The sequence below is a fragment of the Balaenoptera ricei genome, chromosome 10, assembly GCF_028023285.1.
Source record: "Balaenoptera ricei isolate mBalRic1 chromosome 10, mBalRic1.hap2, whole genome shotgun sequence".
NCBI lineage: Eukaryota > Metazoa > Chordata > Mammalia > Artiodactyla > Balaenopteridae > Balaenoptera > Balaenoptera ricei.
In genome coordinates, this window is record NC_082648.1 from 22,202,461 (window position 1) to 22,214,508 (window position 12,048).

The 12,048-nt window shown below is 38.0% G+C and overlaps 1 protein-coding gene across 4 annotated transcripts in view; it reads right to left on the reverse strand.

The window, feature by feature from the left end:
• ITPR2 (inositol 1,4,5-trisphosphate receptor type 2) overlaps window positions 1–12,048 on the reverse strand; it is a 524,073-nt gene that overhangs the window by 106,084 nt on the left and 405,941 nt on the right. For all 4 annotated transcript variants that reach the window (XR_009505331.1, XM_059935504.1, XM_059935506.1 and 1 more), the window contains one exon: window positions 3,760–3,867. Coding sequence is in view for 3 of the 4 variants with exons in the window: in XM_059935504.1 (XP_059791487.1) it covers window positions 3,760–3,867 (108 nt within the window). In the remaining variant the exon portion in view is untranslated. The remainder of the gene's footprint in view (window positions 1–3,759; window positions 3,868–12,048) is intronic.

Sequence of the window (12,048 nt, forward strand, 5' to 3'; positions counted from 1 at the left end):
TGAATAGTCATTATTTTGTACTTCTCTTATTTGGTATTTGTAAGAATTTAACTTTAAACAACAACAACAACAACAAAACCCAGGGTAAATGTTTTCATACAGCTTTCCTATGTCACATGGGTTTGTGTAGACTAAGTCTCAAGCTTCATATTTATGTACTCTACCGAGCTCTCAAGAATGAATCACAGGATTGGTTTAAGGCAAAAGAGTCATTCTATTTCCCTTTGACTGGTATGGTGATGAGCAAATAGCCTAGCTCTGGGAAATGAGGCATAAGGAGAAATATCCTGGGGTTACGAGGTGCTCCCAGGAAAGATTTTGCTTCCTGAAAAGACAGAAAGCCACACGAGACAAATAAAATAACAACAAAAGATCAAATACACAACACAAAAGCTCTTTTTTGCCTGTACCATCTTTCTTCCTGCTTAGAACAAAAGGTGGTGATGATACTTAAAACTTTGGCAGCCATTTTGCAACCATGAAGTGACATATCACCAGCATAATAAGGAAGACTTAGCAGAAGAGATGAAAAAGGTCTGAGTGTTTGAAGACATCACTGAGTCATTTAATCAATTATAGAACTACTGGTACCTCCAGACTTCCCATTATGTGGGATAATCAAACATTTTTATCGTTTAAAAAATTGTCAGTCTGGTATTCTTTTACTTGTAACTGAAGCTACCTTAAATGATATGTTATATACACAGACCACATACTAGAATACTATCATAAAACAAAGAAGAAATTTGTAGTGGTAAATAAAATTCTTGAACATAGGCTAAAAAAATCAATTGTACAAAGGAAGAATTGGACCTATTTGGTATGGTAAGCAACTATGTGTGGGAAAAAAAGGTTTACTTGATCCAACAGTGTCAAACATTTAAAAAAAAACTCAGGGTGCATTTAAGAAATAATGTTCTGATCACTGTAAGCCAAGCTTTTCAGCCCCTTTAGGACACGTTATGTTTGATCTTGGTTGTTACATTTTACAAGGAGCATTGACAGACTGGAGGGATTACTGAAAGAGATGGGAATGTGTTAACCGTAAAAAGCCAAAAATGTATACTTTTTAAAATATACTTATTCAACAAATGCTTATTCAGTCCTTAGGTGAGGAGTCCTGGGAAATTCAAAGTGAAAAAACAACATGAATCCCTATCTATAAAAGCTTGTATTGCTTATTAATCACAATGGTTCTTCAAATGTTAGAGGCAAGCTGTCGTGTTGACAGGGTAGCAAATATTCGGAACAGTAGGCAAACATAAAAGTGGACTAGAGTGCATGTTTTATCAAAAAATAACTTTCTAATTATTGGAGTTATTCCAAATTGGATGTTTCCTCCTGAAGTGGTGAGATCACTATCACAGGAAGAATTTAAAGCAGAAACAGGATCCTTATAAAGCAATTCCTCCTTGGATAGGTGAACAGACTAGGTAACCCACAAGGTCCTTCCTATTTCCCAGGGTCTTTGAGTCTATAACATATAGACAAACTATTATTTTCAACAGTACTCATTATTATGCTTAGGCTCCAAGAACAGTGTTCAGTTTTGGAAATAAAAGGATGATCAAGACTAGCTTCTGCCTCAAACAGGGGACAAGTTACCCAGAAGAAGCTAACAGTATTCCCACATGACACATTAACAGAATGATCAAACTGCTGTGGGAGCATAGTGGGATGAAATTAATGAATGCCTGAAGGAAGGAGGGGAGTCCTCTCTGAATAGGTCATATGAGCTGGTCTTTGAACGAACATGAGGATTGGTCAAAGCGAAGAATTTAGATCATCAACTCAGACTACTCCTTTGAACCCTTAACTTCTATATCCAACTTAATGCATTCCTCAAAGTCACCTCAAATTCAATTTATCCAAGAATCAACAAATGATCTTCCTGTTCATTTTATCTGCCAAAGCTAGGATCCCCATGCATAACACCAATTTCTGTTCATTTATTCAAACCAGAAGCCCCAGGGGCATCATTTTCCCCAGTATTTCCCTCACCTTACATGTGCAATCCAATATCAAGCATCAAGCCCTTTACATATGTATATGTGTGTGTGTGTTATAATATATGTGTGTCTATTTTCTCTAATCAAGTCATCTTCAGTACCACCATTTCTCCCTTTTCTATCTTCCTATTTCATCTACCTGCATTCTTTGCCTCATTCCCTTTTCCAATCCCTTTTCCAAACAGCAACTTCAGTAATCTTTTGAAGAGAGTCATTCCCCTTCCTATGTTCTTTCACCTTCCCTTCATTTAATTCTACCTGAAATCCCATGCCCAAACTTTAGTACAGAGGAACCTCTACTTATTCTTTTAATATATACTTTATGACAACCTTCTCTGTGAAATCCATCCTGAAATTCCCCAGGCACAGTTAATCACTATTTTCTCTAAATTTCGCTGGTCTTTGTTTATACAATTACTACACAGAATGACCTTCTCTATGTGTATGTAATTGGTAAAGAGTAAAGGCTCAGTAAACATTTACCGAATATATGTATTTACAGCTAAATCTCTCCTCACTGCTGGGAACCAATAAAAGTCCAGCTTCAATAACAGCCTCTGTCTCTCACACACAAGTATTAACCCAACCTCTACCTCTGGCCCACCTGCTATTCTACCTGCCCATTCTGTCTACCATTCCTGATATTCTCTTCTAATCACTGGCTTTGTACTTTGGCCTCTGGGACCTTCTGCAGAACCTTGGTGGTTGGATGATTTATTCGTATCAATTTCTCCGGCTTCCTGACTTTGCCAGCTTCCCAGTTCCTAAGCACCTGATGTAGTGAGCAATGTTTTTGCTGCTGGTCCGGCTCATGCACTGCACTAAGTCAAGTCTACCACCAAAGCTATTAATGTTTATAAACGTGAGCAAGGGATTCATTTTGAGACACAAAGTAATAATTCTCATGATTGCAAAGGTTTGGCAACAGTAAACAAGAAGGTACAGTGATTATGTACCTTGAGAGTTAATAGCAGTGATGCCATCATGCACTCTGCTGAAAACTAAAAATATCTGCCAAAGTGAATGAATGTGTGAATGTAAATTACGAGTGACAGGCGTCAACTACTCTGCTCACTTCTGCCTGATTAGCTCTGCCAACCAGTTTCAAAATGATACCATAGCTAGTGAATGACAGCCAGATGGGTCTCACAACACAAAATGATTAAGGCCATGTTGACCCACACCTCCTGAACTGCCACCAGCCCTTCAATAAGGTCTCATTTACGGGGGTGGGACTGAATTGCTGCAAAGTGAAATGGACATTGTTAAACCATTTCAAGCTCATGCTATCAACATGAAAACTTTGCTAGTGCCTTCCGTTTTTCCCATCCTTCTGAATACTTTCTTACACAGAGATCTCTACTTTAATAAGCTTTCCATAGTTTTTAAAAAGAAACCATTTCTTGAATGATAATATCCACTATAATAATCCTGTCTCTAAAATATCACTGCTCTGCAATGATCTCTTCCAGGACCAAAACAAAACAAACAAAAAAAAACAACCTTATTAATTATAAAAGAGAATTTACATATATTTCTGGTCAAAAAATAAAGACAACTTTGAAAGATGTGCACATGAATTTCTTATACGTCACTGCTCACATCTCTTCTTTTGGTATATATACTTTTACAGTTTACATCACTCAATTCTACTTCGTTGTTCTAGGAAACAATAATGAAAATGGTCTGAAAGAGAAAGTACACATATCTTTTCACAGTTGGTCCCATTCAAGAAGTAATAGATGGTTACCTCGATCTGTGCAGTGTGGTTGGCATAATACTTTAAGGCTTCATCACCGTCATCTGGATCGGATCCTGGTTTGAGCATCTGCTGCAAGAGTTTGTTGTGGCGTGACAACTAGAGGGGAAAAGAGGGAAGAAATGTTTTAGGACTTTTTTTTTCCCCTGTCCTGGGGACAAACTTTGAAAATACTTTGTCCACTTGTATACATAGCTTCACAGTTCTGGGGTTAGTGGCAATTAATTCCATTTCAGGAAAGCATGTCTATTTGAAAGGCATAAATAACAACATCACTAGAGCAATCTTACATTTTTATTTGGCAATATAGCTTCTTAGCATGAGAAGACTGTGTCTTGCCCAGAGTAGGTACTCAATTACTATTTGTTGACTAAATACACATCTTCAATAATGTATAATTGTGCCAGGAAGAAGAAAAGCCCACAGTGATATATAATTGATACTCCTTATAATAAATAACTTGATGAACACGGTGATAGTTCAGTGGGTAGTGGTACCAATATAAACGGCAGCTTCTTATATACACATAAATAGGTATCTATGTTTCCTACAGCACCTAATCAAAGCTCTACAGTTAGCAGTTTGTACTAAAATCCTATGCTTCTACATGTTCATATGTCAATATTGGTGCTTTATGAGTACAGATCTCAGTTTTATTGTAATTGAAACCGAACATTTAAAACACAAAAATTTCACCATAAATTATCTTAACCTGCTGTTGATAGAAGTAATCTTTCTCGTTTGAATGTCTATGGCATTTGTTGGTCAGTTCTCTCACTTTGTAGATAACTAATACCTATTGTCTTCAGATATCTCTTTTATGGTTGTCTTGAACAATCTCTAAAACCTCATAATGTCTTTAACCTTTCAGATTTTCTATTAAGCCTCAAGTTCCCTGAGGGCTTCTAGTAACAAAGAATCTGCCATATAATTCTTTTATTCCTAGTACCATTCCTGTCTCTTACTCTGTGCCAGGTACTATCCTAAACATTTAAGTACATGAACGCATTTGATCCTAGGAAGAAATCCTCGGGTAAGCACTCTTATCCTCATTCTACAGATAGAAAAACTGAGGCACAGACCATTTAAGGAAATTGTCTGTGAGAATGTAGTTTTCCATCTAATAATAGAGCCAGTACTGAATGCAAGCAGTGTGGTTCCAGAGTCAATACTCTTTATCAACATTAAAGAGCAATAAATAAGTCTTTGTATTACTCATGAAATGTTACTGTTAATTGTAAGTATAAAGAATGGAGATAAATTTTAAACAATAATCCAGAGCCTATAAAACTAAAACTAAATAAACAGCATCCTTGTTAGTGATAATTTGATAAGTTATTCATTCCATTGATGTTGCTCATTTTTGAAACTATTATTTTAGAATTGGCTTTCAGGGATATTTATAAATCACTCAAGAAAGCCATTTCCGGGGCTTCCCTGGTGGCGCAGTGGTTGGGAATCTGCCTGCCAATGCAGGGGACACGGGTTCGAGCCCTGGTCTGGGAAGATCCCACATCCCGCGGAGCAACTAGGCCCGTGAGCCACAACTACTGAGCCTGCGCGTCTGGAGCCTGTGCTCCGCAGCAAGAGAGGCCGCGATAGTGAGAGGCCCGCGCACTGCGATGAAGAGTGGCCCCCGCTTGCCGCAACTGGAGAAAGCCCTCGCACAGAAACGAAGACCCAACACAGCCAAAAATAAATAAATAAATAAATAAATAAATAAATAAATAAATAAATAAATAAATAAATAAAAAGAAAGCCATTTCCTGTTTTATATTTACATTTTATTTTTGACTGAAATGTGAATTATACAGATTTTATTACAAACCACAGTCATAAAACTTGTTGTGACTTGTAGGTGTTTCTAAAAATCTAAATGAGTTTCAAAGGATAAAACTATGGTAATCATTTAGGCACATGAGCATATGTTTTAAGAAATGGCCAGTTCTTCAAAGCATGGACTGGCATGATTTGCGTACAGATTGGATCTGGGGCATGAGAGAAAGAGAGGAGTTCAGGGTGACTCCAAAATTATTGACCTGAGCGACTGAAAGTTTAGAAATGTTGCTTACTAAGGAAAAATGCAGGAGGAGCATATTCAGGCAGTGAGTATCTGGACTTTGGTTTTAGACACATGAAGCTTTAGACATCATCCAAAGGGAGAAGGCGAGCAGGCTGTTGACATTTGTCAGGAGTTCTGGGCAGAGGCTGGGGCTGGAGCTAAATGTCAGGGGTCATCAGTATATGACTGGTATTTGAAACCATGAACCTTAGTGAGATCACCTAAAGTAAGCTTAGATAGAGAAAGGAGATCTAAGGAACTCTGACAGAGGCTAGAAAGATGAGAGGCATCAGCAAAGCAGACTGAGAAAGCTGGGCCAGTGAAGTAGGAGCAAAACCAGTGAAATCAGGTGTCCTGGCAGCCAAGTGAAGAAAGAACTTTAAAAAATGGAGGCAGCGATCATCTGCATCAAATCAGATGAGGAGTGGGAAGTGGTCACTTGTTTACCAACTTGCAAGTCATGGTAACCTTGACAACAGCAGGTCAGGCAGTGGTGGGCACCAACGCCTAGCTGTAGTGAGTTTAAGTAAGAATGAGAGGAGGAGAAGTACAAACGATGAATGTAGGCAGATCTTGAAGAGTGTTGCTCTAAGGGGGGAGCCAAGAAATAAGGTGGTAGCTAGAGAAAGGGACAGGGTAAAAGGGAGGATTTTTTTTAAGATGGCAATTATAACGTCATGTTTGTCTGAGAGAGATGGAACATTTGCTAAAGCAATGTCTTGACTAGGTGAGAATGGAATGATCTAGTATATAAGTGGAAGAACTTGCCTCAGATAGAAACAAGTTCAGCCACAGTGTCAGCAGAGAATACGGGTGGGCAGTTGTGGTGGATACACAGAGTAGTTCTTTTCTGGTTACTTTTATTTTCTCAGTGGAGTAAAAAGCTGACAAGGAGGATGAGAGAGGTTTGGGAATTTGAGGAAGAGAAGGTATGGAACAGTCTGCTAGGGAAAGTGAATGGACTTGGAAAATGGGATTGTCAGGAAACCCCAAGGGTCCCCCTTTTGCTATGGTCAAAGTGAGGGCAATAAGCATCTTTGTGTTTTTGTCCCTTGATGTTCATCTGTCAGGGTCCAGACATGGAGTAAGCAGAGTTGTAATTAATGAGGTTGTGGTTTTGCTGGGTGAGGTCAACAACGTACAAAAAAGAGAGAGGTGGAATTTAAGAGTCTATGCGAGGAATGTATATGGGACTATGGAATCCAAGCTGAATAAGGAAGGAAATGAAGTCAGGAGGGACATGAAAAGGTGACAGGATCAATTAATTGTAGCTTCTAACGTGGTTTTAAAATGTGTTGGGAGTTAGGTGGGAGAAGGAAGGGCCGGTTAGGGAGGGCTAGTCAGAGTGAGCTACTCGGAATGGAGCTTACCGACAGAGTGCAGGGAGCAGTGATCAGCAAGGACCAGGTTTCAGGAGTGTCTATCATCTCATTGCTTCTCACACCTCCACACCACCCTGGTCCCAGTCACCATCTCCTCTCGCCTGGAATTCTGCAATAGCCTCGTACCTGGTCTCCTGGCTCCACCCTTGTCTTTCGGAGTCACCTTAACCCAGGAGCTGGTGTCATCTTTTTGATCAGATGATGCCTCTTTTCTGCCCCAAACCCTCGGGCGGCTGTCACCTCATTTAGAGCCTGAGCCCCATCCTCACCGTGGCCAAGAAGGATGACAGAATCTGGCCCCGCTCCCTTTCTGGACTCCTCTCCTGCTACCCTCCCCACAGTCCCAGCCCCACTGGGCTCCTGCCTGTTCCTTCAACCCGAGAAGCACGTTCCCATCTCAGGGATTTCGCAGTTGCGGTTCCCTTGGCCTGGATTCTCTTCCTCTGGATCCCCGCATGGCTTGTTCCCTAGCCCTACTTCAGGACTCCTTCCAAATATTGTCTTAGCAATAACCATGCTTTCAGAGACCAACTCCCTCACCTCCCCCCAAACATCTAACTCCATTTCCTGCTTTATTTTTCTCCATGGCACACACTACAACATACCATATTTTATCATTGATCTATTAGTTATCTCCCCCTGAAGAAAGTAAGCGTATGCTCTTAGAGGACATGGGTTTTCATCTGGTTTGTTCACTGCTGTTCACTGTTCCAAGGCTTAGAACAGTGTCTGGTACATATTAGATGCTCAATACATATTTGTTTAATTGACTGAATGTAAGTCTTTAAATCTTAAATTATGGAGAGCTTCCCAAGGTGAGACATTAATTTGAATAATTTCTTTTAAATTTATTTATTAAAACACTTTTCTTTTTTCTTCTCTTTTTTCTTTTTCAACTGATGTATAGTTAATTTACAATGTTGTGTTAGTTTCAAGTGTATAATAGACTGTTAATATGTGTGTGTATATATTATATATGTGTGTATATATATATATATATATATATATATATATTCTTTTTCAGATTCTTTTCCATTGTAAGTTATTACAAGATATTGAGTAGAGCTCCCTGTGCTATGCAGTAGGTCCCTGTTGTTTATCTGTTTTATATATAGTAGTTGTATCTGTTAATCCCAATCTCCTCATTTATCTCCACCCGCCGCCACCCCCCCCACCATCCCCTTTGGTAACCATAAGTTTGCTGTGAGTCTATCTTTGTTTTGTAAATAAGTTCATTTGTAAAAAAAAAGCTTTTACCTCTTTATAGTCACTTTATAGTGTCAAAATTGCTATAACTATTTTAAGAAACCACTAATGCTATTTTATGTGATATAATTAATAGTACAAATCTATACAAATAATTTTTATTTCATCCTGCTCAACAGAAACATGATAGGCCCTCTCTCTTTCCTTCAGTCTTAATGAAGTGATCCTACATTTGTCTTGGTTGATTGCAGATAAGGGGCACTCTAAAAGGCACTTTAAAAAATGCCTAGGCCTCCCTTCACATATTCAAACATTTAAAATAATATTTTCATTCAGGATTATATAAGTAATCTATACAAATCTTGGAAAATTTGAAATATATAATTTTTTAAAATAAAAGAAAAGAAGTAATTGTACCATTTTTTTCTACCTGGATGTCTTTTATATTCTTTGTAACTGATGGCCTTTCCTGACTGAAGTCACCTAGTTTCTTTTTCCTTGTTCTGTGTTCAGATAGTGCCCTGTACATATCTAGATAGCATAATTTCTCATACTGTATCTTAGTAACTATTATTTCTCTCCAACAGGCTGTGACATGCTTGAGGAAGAGCGCCTGGTCTTACTCACCTCTACATTCTCAGAGTCAAAAACAGAACTTGGTACATCAAATAGACAAAAATAAATATTTGTCGAATCAGTAAAGAAATGGGTTAATGAATGACATTCATTATGCACTTAAGTGAGCAAGGACCCATAAATCTCAGTAAATTATCTCTGTTTTCTCCTTGATAAAAGAGAAAGGCCAAATAAATCTGATTAGATATCAGATGATGATAGAATTCCCAGTGTTTTCAGAAATAAAATACTTTAATATTTTTTCTTGTCTCATAGTTATTCATGTACTTATATCCCTTCTGCTAGATTGTAAACTATTTGGAGAGGAAGGGACTAGATACTCAAAAAATGCTGAATTGAATTGAATGCTTTATGAAGCAAGGATAGCATTCCTATTATACAGACAAAATACAAAAAAAGTAGAGTATCTCACTGATTCTGAAATGTGTGAAAATGACTGGTATCAGTATAGAGCTCTCTTGGTCCAAATTTATAGTTTACTAAAAAGCACAGTACAAATTCTCAGAGACCAATTAACATATGCCCAATTGTTTTTTAAAGAAAGATTTAGTCCCCTATTTATGCAATTCTATAAAAAATATCATGTAAAATGGCCACACTGCCAACCAGAGATATCAGTTTTTCCTTAGAGATGGGGTCTTCACTCCGGCCACATTTTGTCCGCTATACCTGCCATGTACCTTTTTATATGACATAAAAAAAGAAAAACAACCCCAGCACCCAAAGATGCAATGGCATCATTTAGTATTACATTCTTTGGAAACCAAAGGTGAAAACACTTGATAAGTTTCTGGACAAGTATAGCACATCTGTCGAGAGCCATCACAGTAAGAAATCTAATTTAAAATCCTAATGAAAAACTGGAAAACAGCTAATTAAAATAATCAAGGATAGCCATATTACAATATCCAACTGTACTTGACAGAGACCCTCACCACAGTACTCAAAATCAGCTGATGTCACAACACACCATAGTCTGGAAAACCAACCAGCAATCAATATTAGTAATAATGAGAATCTGAACATGGGCAACAATACTGAATGCGAAAAGGGATAATGTCATAGGTGGGAAATCTCTGGGTTCTAGAAAAACTTGTAATCCACAACAATCTTTGTAAGGCAAAATAGTAGCAATTGTTTTATATATGATGTGGGTTTACATTTGTCATACCTGCTTAGTAAGGGATGCCAAAATGATTTTACCAATAAAGAACTCCCATTAGCTCATTATTACAAACAGAAAAACTAGCCCTGAGATAATTTGTTGTCTATCATAACAGAAAAATTTTAAAACAAAATGCAATGTAATCATGGGCAGATATAAGCATATATATAAGTGAGGAAGGGATCAAAAGCTTTGGTGGATAGTCAGCCTTATAAAAGAATCAAGACATCCCTATGAAGCAAAGGACTACCAAGAAGGGCTAGCGATTCTTTCACTGTATGTTGAAAAGAAAAGTGAAAATCATGTACCTCATTATTAATTATGACATATTTGTAATTTAGTTAAATACATATACAACACTGAATAGAAATTAACATATGTATATGTATATACACGTACTTGTAAGTACAAACCTTATACATAAACACATATAACCTACAGCAGGGTCTTTGACTAACATTGTGCAGTTTTTAAAATCCAAGACTGGGGAATAAAGATGACAGACTTGGGTTTTTCATTTTTAGCAGCATCCCTTATTAAACCATTACACATTTGTCTTCTTATCATTAGGATTTTAGTGTTCATTTCAGTTTGGGTCCAAGTAAGGTTGGAGTGAAAAAACCAAGCAATTGCACTTGAACATTATTCAACAATAATTATTCTTTGGCACCTCTCATCTGTGAACTTTTTCATGTAAGCTCCACTTTTATTAATTGGTAAAACTGACACGGCTACCAGCTTTCCAAAGGTCACAAAGTGAGCCACAGCCTGAAGTCAGAATAATTGCCTTATCTGCTTAGGTTTGGTACACTGCTTTTATACCAAACACTTTTCTTGTTTGAAGCAGAGAGAAATCAGCAAAAGAGGATATAAACTAAGGTTTTCACCTATTCTAAAAGGCTTAAAATACACAAGTCTTGTACTTTCAAGACATCTATTTTTCTCTGATTTTGTGATTCTGTTATGTGCAAAGCATAGAAATATTGTGGGATTATAAAGGTAAGTAGACACTTCTTTTAAGCAACCTACTTTCTAGTTGGAGGAATTAAAACAATTACAGAAATGTAATTAAAAGAGGGAAAACAAGGGCAGAAATACAAGGAATCACATTTGGTTGGTGGTGCTAGGAAAGGAATCATGTAAGAAATGCATCCAATAAAGGCTTTAAAGAATAGAGAAAATGATGAAGGGGAAGGAGGATGGCATGAAGAAGCCATTCTAATGTAGAGAGGGATCTGCATGAACCAAGTCATAGAGGGTGGATAGCAGGAGACGGGACTAGAATTTGGAGTCACACTAAATGCCCATGTGAGGAGTTTGAATAGAGAATACTTCTGTGGGTTGAACTGTGTCCACCAAAAAGATACGTTCAAGTTCTAACCCCCAGGACCTGTGAAACTGACCTTATTTGGAAATAAGGTCTTTGCAGGTATAATGAAATCAAGATGAGGTCGTACTGGATGTTGGTGGGCCCTAATCCAATGACTAGTGTCCTTATAAGAAGAAGGAAATTTGGATACACACACACACACACACACACACACACACACACACACACACGGAGAATGCCAACTGATGACAGGAGAGATGGGAGTGATACAAGCCAAGGAATACCAAGGATTGCCAGCAACCACCAGAAACTAGGACGAAGCAGGGAAGGATCCTACCCTAGAGCGTTCAGAGAGAGCTTGGCCCTGCCAACACTTTGATTTAGAACTTCTAGCCCCCAAAACTGTGAGAGAACAAAAACCTGCTGTTTTAAGCTATGAAGTTTGCGGTAATTTGTTACAGCAGCCCGAGGAAGCTGTCTTAGTCTGTTCGGGCTGTGA